Source organism: Eriocheir sinensis, unplaced genomic scaffold (assembly GCF_024679095.1).
Source record: "Eriocheir sinensis breed Jianghai 21 unplaced genomic scaffold, ASM2467909v1 Scaffold379, whole genome shotgun sequence".
NCBI classification, from domain to species: Eukaryota; Metazoa; Arthropoda; class Malacostraca; order Decapoda; family Varunidae; genus Eriocheir; species Eriocheir sinensis.
The window spans coordinates 312224-318908 of record NW_026111697.1 but is presented as its reverse complement, the minus strand read 5'-3'; the positions used below and the strand labels follow the sequence as shown (position 1 = coordinate 318908).

General features: G+C 49.1%; 1 protein-coding gene across 1 annotated transcript; it reads right to left on the bottom strand.

The window, feature by feature from the left end:
* Window positions 1–2142: 2142 nt before the first annotated feature.
* On the bottom strand, window positions 2143–6435 carry LOC126991990 (protocadherin Fat 3-like). Its single transcript, XM_050850637.1, has 6 exons — window positions 5791–6435; window positions 5081–5351; window positions 3657–4348; window positions 3247–3396; window positions 2853–3064; window positions 2143–2751 (listed from the first exon to the last, which is right to left on the bottom strand). Exons 1-6 carry the CDS (start codon window positions 6265–6267, stop codon window positions 2439–2441), a joined length of 2115 nt encoding a protein of 704 aa, XP_050706594.1. The 5' UTR covers window positions 6268–6435; the 3' UTR covers window positions 2143–2438.
* Between the last annotated feature and the right edge of the window lie 250 nt (window positions 6436–6685).

The window sequence follows — 6685 nt, the reverse complement described above, 5'->3', positions numbered from 1 at the left end:
AGCGCGCCAAGACTGAAGAGATTTCCCGTCAACTAGTTGTAAGTCTATGCGTGACTGTAAATCCAATGCCTACAAACGGTGATGTGGGGTGTGAGGGGCGGGGGATGTTGAAGTGTTTGATTTAAATTAGTCCGCCTTCCTTCGTTTTCCCTAAATCCTATATTCTACATTCTCTGGTTTGGCACCAAGCAGCATATATATATATATATATATATATATATATATATATATATATATATATATATATATATATATATATATATATATATATATATATATATATATATATATATATATAAAAGCAGGGTGGGTGGGAGCAAACGCTGTGTGCGGCAAACAAGCGTCTGGCTTGAAACACAGGCGGGTAAGCTGAGTAGTTTCTGATTTCAATGTTTTTCACTTCATGGCGGGAACACATCAACCAGGAACATAATCAGGCATGTTTAGGACACACACTGCATCTAAATGAATCATAATCACTGATATTACAAGGCAATGATGAACCACAAATGTGTAGCATGAAAGGAATCTCTCTCTCTCTCTCTCTCTCTCTCTCTCTCTCTCTCTCTCTCTCTCTCTCTCTCTCTCTCTCTCTCTCTCTCTCTCTCTCTCTCTCTCTCTCTCTCTCTCTCTCTCTCTCTCTCTCTCTCTCTCTCTCTCTCTCTCTCTCTCTCACCTTTTATTTGGTTATTATCAAATTTTCCTCCTACTGATGACAATTTTTTCTGTTCCTCAAATTATCCACATATTGGTGTTTAACTATTGCTCCAGAAATACGCGGTCATGCTTTATAAGGCTTCTCGTGCAGTAATGTCTGAAAATTATGTACAAAGAAAAATTAAATCCATCCACCTCAACCATCCACCTCAGGCCCTTTAAACATAGGCCTGTGCTCCGCCCCTGGCCCGGCACACGACTCAGAGCTGTCACAGTGCCCGGGAGGAAAGCTTCGTCATAAATATTTACACTGAACAAGTAGGACAAAACGGGAAGATAAAACAAATACTTACATTTAAGATCCGCTGCATTGCCACCTGGGAAAGCAGACAAACCTTTCATGAAGCAAAGTACGGAGGTTCAGGGATGACAAAGAGATACATTTTTTTTTCATGATGTATGAGTAAGGACAAGCAGGTGGGTGAAGGGAAGATGCAAGGGTAATGGACATGTTACAGGAGGGAGGCAGTTGGGTGGTTTGTGTGTACTTAGATCTGGACGAGGCATTAGACAAAATACTACCACACAAGACTAATATGAAAGCTGGAGAATATATAAGGACTGACAGGGAGAATAGCAGAGTAGACAAAAGACTTTCTGAGAGACCGACAGATGAGGAAAGTAATCTAGGACAATAAGTCAGGTTGGAGGGAAGGAATAAGTGGAGTTTCCCAGGGCACAGTGCTGGCATGTTAATGACATGGTGGAAGGGGTGGGCAGATATACAAGCCTGTTTGCGATGATACAAAGATCACAAAATAAATGGAAGCTGAGGATTGTAAAAGACTGCGGGGTGATCATGACGATTTATCAGAGGAACCAGGAGTAGACGGTGAAATTTAATGAAGTTATTGGAAATGGGTGACTGTACTGAAAGGCTGCCATGGGATTACTCAATGAGAACTGACAATAAAAAAAAGGAGGAGGAGAAAGTCATGGAATAATTTGTCACCTGAAAGAAAGTTTGGAAAGTTTCGTTTAGTCCGCGCAACATCTGCGGTCATATGCCGGAGAGAGAGAAGAGGAAGGAATTATAGGAGAAAGGAACAGATCCCAGGAGACGGGACACAACCCCCGATTAATACCTGGTACCCATTCACTGCTGGGTGGACAGGGGCGTAGGGTATCGGAAAAGCCGCCCAAATTTTTCCACTCCGCCCGGGAATCGAACCCAAGCTCTCTCGGTTGTGAGCCGAGTGTGCTAACCACTGCACCACGAAGCCCCCTGTCACCTGAAAGACACATTAACGAGAGACAGCCTTGGGAGCAGCTGAAAACACTGGACTGGCATTTCACTACACAGACTAAGAGATGATGAAGAAACTAAGCTGATCAGGTTGGAATATGTGGCAGTAGTACGGTCCCCACATAAAAATAAACATATAAACAAAAAAACAACAACAAAAAAAAAAAAACAGCAATCACGTTTGTCCCTTCCCCATGGAGGAGGAAGAAAGCTTCTGTCAGTGGCAGATAATTTTGCAAGGTCACAGTTATTAGCAGCTGGGAAACTCGTGTTACTGGTTGCACTACTCATTGACACTCATGTTAAGGCCAATCACAATGAAGTGGTCCAAGGTATGGTGGAACAACTATGATTTATAAGAGTTAGCAAGTGTCCAACAGTTCTCACTCTGGACGGCTGGCACGCCGGGCCTCCCTCTGCCTCTTACCTTACCTACACACCTCTCAAGGTCAACATCAGTGAGGCAGCTCATGTGTTAGTAAGATTTCAGTGGTGGTGTGACTCTAAGATCAACAAGGCATGTGTCATCACTAATACTGGTGTGCTCTGGGCAAGGTGAGCCACTGCCACTAAAGGCCTTGCTGCTGCCTGCCATGGTGCCCCCACCTGTGGAATAGTCGAGGCCGAACAGCTCCTCAGTGTTGCCGGCCACAATGGTGTACATGATGGGCTCCCCGGAAGGGCTAGCGGCCTCCACCCTTACAACGGGCGTGCCCTTGGCGGCGTTCTCTGGCACGGCTGCCTCGTACCGTGCGGCGGTGAACATTGGCCCTTCAGAAGACACCACCCTGGAGACCCGTGACGGGCAGGTTAACATCTTCAACACAAGAACAACCCTGAGGCTAACAGGCCTGACCCAAGGCAAGGTGGTCCTGGCTGCGTGACTCACCTTATGAGGACATGGGCCTGTGAGCTGAGGGGAGGCTTTCCCCCGTCGTAGGCAGCAACGGTGAGGCTGTAGGTCTTGTCGGCCGCCATCAGGGTCTGCTTCAGGGAAATTTCACCCGTCTTCTTATTCACGGCGAAGAGCTCACCGCTGCCTCGCACCAGCTCGTAGCGGACACTTCCGAACTCCCCAGAGTCAGCGTCTATTGCCTGCACCTGGAGACACAAGGGAAAGGGCTTGGTAATAGGACCATCTCATAATCAACAAATACATAACTTTGGGAGTCACTGCAAAGGTTCACTGCTTGATCATGGAGGAACCTACTACTTTATGGAGAGCACAAGCTATGCCCGGCATGTGTCTGACAAAAAAGATCTGCTTGGGCTCTTATGCTCACCTTAGTGACCACATGGCTGCGCGGAGACACGGTGGACACCAGGGCGTGGAAGGGCTGGTTGAGGAACACCGGCTCGTTGTCATTCACGTCCATCACCGCCACGTGGACCAGCACACGGGTCACGTTTGCTGTGCCCTCAATGTCCTGCGCCTGAACCACAAGAGGATGAACAGCAGTAAGACAAAAGCAAATACAAGTAGATGCAACAGAGGTCTGAGGGCCAATGCATAAGATGAATGGGGAGAATGATCAATGTCCTCTGAGCCAAACAAGTTTCATGTTATTTAAGGTAAGGGTTTATGATTAGTAAAAAACAAAAGATGATGATATTATAGTGCACTGAGTCTTGGTAATAACAGTCCAGTACAAGAACACTGAGGTCATAATAATTGCGCTGGCCCCGGACTCACTTCCACCACCAGCGTGTAGTGGTCCTCTGCCTCCCGGTCAAAGGACTTGCCGGTGGTCTTGATGACGCCAGCGGTCGGGTGGATTTCAAATTTAATGTTTGGGTTGAGAATTGAGTAGCGGACGTGATGGTTGAGCGGCTGACCCTTCACTCCCAGGGCAGCAACATTCATCTCCTTAGTGGAGTTCTCAATGACGTTGGCCCAGTACTGGTCCTGAGTGAAGACCAGAGTAGACAGCGGCGCTTCTTCAATTATAATCTCTGCTGTTGCCGTGGACGAGGCGGCCCCGTCGCTGGCCTGGAGGGTGAGGTTGTACTGAGGCTTGAGGCTGTACTGGTCCTGGACCTTGACACACTTGCTCACATTGTCAAACACAAAGTTTTCTCTGTCGTCACCGGCAGCGATGGAATATGAAATATCGGTGATATCATTCACATCCACGTGGTGGCGTGGCTGCTCCTCCCGGCCCAGGCAGAACACCCTCACACCAGGGTAGGTTGGCAGGTAGAGGACGGCTGAGTAGTGGGTCTTGGGGAAGGCCATTGGGGCAGCCTTCACCTCCCTCACCGTGATGAAGACTGGGGCGGGCGCCACACACTCCCGCCGGGGGCTGCCCCCGTCCGTGGCCCACACACTCAACCTCACCGTGGTGCCGGCCACTGTGTCCAGGCTGCCAGACACCCACACAGCTCCTGAAGGGTGTGGAGGATGAGGTGCAGTTAGTGTTACTTGTCTTCAGGAGTGGTGGACAGCTAACATGTCTAGAAAAAAAAATTATCCTCTCAAAGGGAGTCTAAAAATGTAGGAAAACAGCATCAGGCATGGATATGTGTGTGTATGCGCGCGTGTGTGTGTGTGTATATATATATATATATATATATATATATATATATATATATATATATATATATATATATATATATATATATATATATATATATATATATAGATATATATATATATATATATATATATATATATATATATATATATATATATATTGCCTGCTGCTGTTTTCCTACTTTCTTTTACTCACTTTTGACACACACACACACACACACACACACACAGCTACAGAGATTTGCTATAAAGAGGATGAAAAACTGAAAATACTTTGTAATCTTAACAAAGGAGGAAAGAATAATGAAGAGTAAAGTCTGTGCAGCAGGACAACATAAAGGGCGAACCATTTATTCGGCAAATTTAGATGAACAGTAAAAACAAAGTATCACTTGGAGGCAGTGAGGGAAGAAACAGTGTGTGGCTGAACCCTTCCTGTGGCAGGCAGCATAAACCAGAATTGGGTGGTAAGGTTCCTGGCTGCAGGAGGAACGTTGATTAGTGAGGGAATGGGACGTTTATCTCCCCGCGTGCCTGTATTCACTAAGCAGAGTGCCTTTAATTAAACAATCCCAAACGTTCACCTGTGTGTCGGTTGATTGAAAACAACTTTGTGATGTCCTTCTCCACGATGGTGTAGGTCACTCTGCCGTTGTAGCCTTGGTCACGGTCCCGGGCGGTCACCGTGAGCTGGCTGGGGCTGGCCTGGGCGTGGGCGTGGGCGGCCAGCACGGGGGCGCCGCGGCCGGCGGTCTGCAGGACGCTGCCGTGGTAGGAAAGTCGCTCCCACTCCGGCCACCAGTCGTTCTCGTCGAGGACCGTCACGCCCAGCCACGTGCTGCGGGACACCCCGGCCTGGGGGAGGGTTAGGGGGCGCGTCACCATGGCAGAACACCAGCGCTGAAACCCACTTTTTTATGTGCTGCCTGTAGCGCTCTTTACCGAAGTCGCTGAAGTGACGGTTGATTGAAGGTCAGGACAGCATGTGGGTAATATCTTATCTGAGGCTGTGTTTATAAGGAGTGGCAGAAATGCTTCAGATAAGATCGACATTAGTGGTGAAATGAGAAGTCAAGTTTCCCTAGACTAGATATTCTAGATTCACAGACCATGAATTGCCTTTTTTTGGTAATGGCTTGACGTGTAGGCCTATAAACATTTCTCTGGGCCAAACTACTCTGTCTGGATCTAGATCGCTGAGTACCTGTGATTTCTCCCCCTGAAAAGAATATCCTCCTTGTAATGAACATTTGTTGAGTGTTTTCCTCGCGTACCAGGCGGGGCAGGGACTCACCAGGTTGGTGGCCGTGATGGTCAGGTTGTACCAGGAGGTGGTTTCGTAGTCCAGGGGCGTGGCCACGCTGACCACCCCCGAGGCGGGGCTGATGACGAAGGCGCTGTGTTCATTCCCGCCCGTCAGCGAGTAGTGGAGGGCCGACGGTGAGGACGCCGTGACGCGCGCCAGGGCCGTGCCCACCGCCACCCACTCCCCGACCTCCTCCACGTGTGGCTTATTGCCCTGCCAGGAGGGCGGCGAGCTCTGCGAGGCGGTCACCATGACCCGGACCGGCACCGAGGCGGCGCGGGCCTGCGCGGCGTGGTCCGTGGCCCGCACCAGCAGCAGGTATTCCTGGGGCTGGGCCTCGGCCAGGGTTCGGGTGAGGCTGATCACGCCGAGGGCAGTGTCCATGTTGAAGATTCCTCCAGCATTACCTGAGGGACAGGGAAAAGCAACGAATAACCCCGAGTGCAGGGAAACAAACAAACACATAGGACCAATTACGGTTAGCAGTATCTACCTCATCATGTCTTCACTCATTTGGTAATCTGTCGCTCACGAGGTGGGCAAAACTTTTGAGGACACTGAACAGCCAAGCTCCTGTTTCTGTCTTCAGAATCAGTACATCGCTCTTCCTCCCCCGCTCACCCAAACCACCTGTCTACCTTGAGCAGCTCACCCGGTGGCGGTGGCTGAGTCGTCAAAGTAACGGCCTCGTGTTCAGGAGGACGCGAGTTCAATCCCCGCCCGGTGCCACCAAGCTGGGATTTTTCAGCCGCCGCCGAGTGGCTTAAAACTACCCACATGCTGTCCAGAAGACCACCTATCAACCCGGACTCTAGATTCTAGGATCAAAGATGAGCTCTGGGAGGGCAGCATGAGCCAATGCAAGATGGCGCCACTATAAACA

What these genes read in the sequence shown, in the direction of transcription:
- LOC126991990 (XM_050850637.1), bottom strand. Translation starts at nt 6,267, where the DNA reads ATGTGTTTGTTTGTTTCCCTGCACTCGGGGTTATTCGTTGCTTTTCCC. An exon ending in ACTACACGCTGGTGGTGGAA is followed by an intron (nt 3,397 to 3,656) that starts GTGAGTCCGGGG and finishes CTTGTGGTTCAG; the next exon opens with GCGCAGGACATTGAGGGCAC. An exon ending in GCAGCCATGTGGTCACTAAG is followed by an intron (nt 3,065 to 3,246) that starts GTGAGCATAAGA and finishes TTGTGTCTCCAG; the next exon opens with GTGCAGGCAATAGACGCTGA.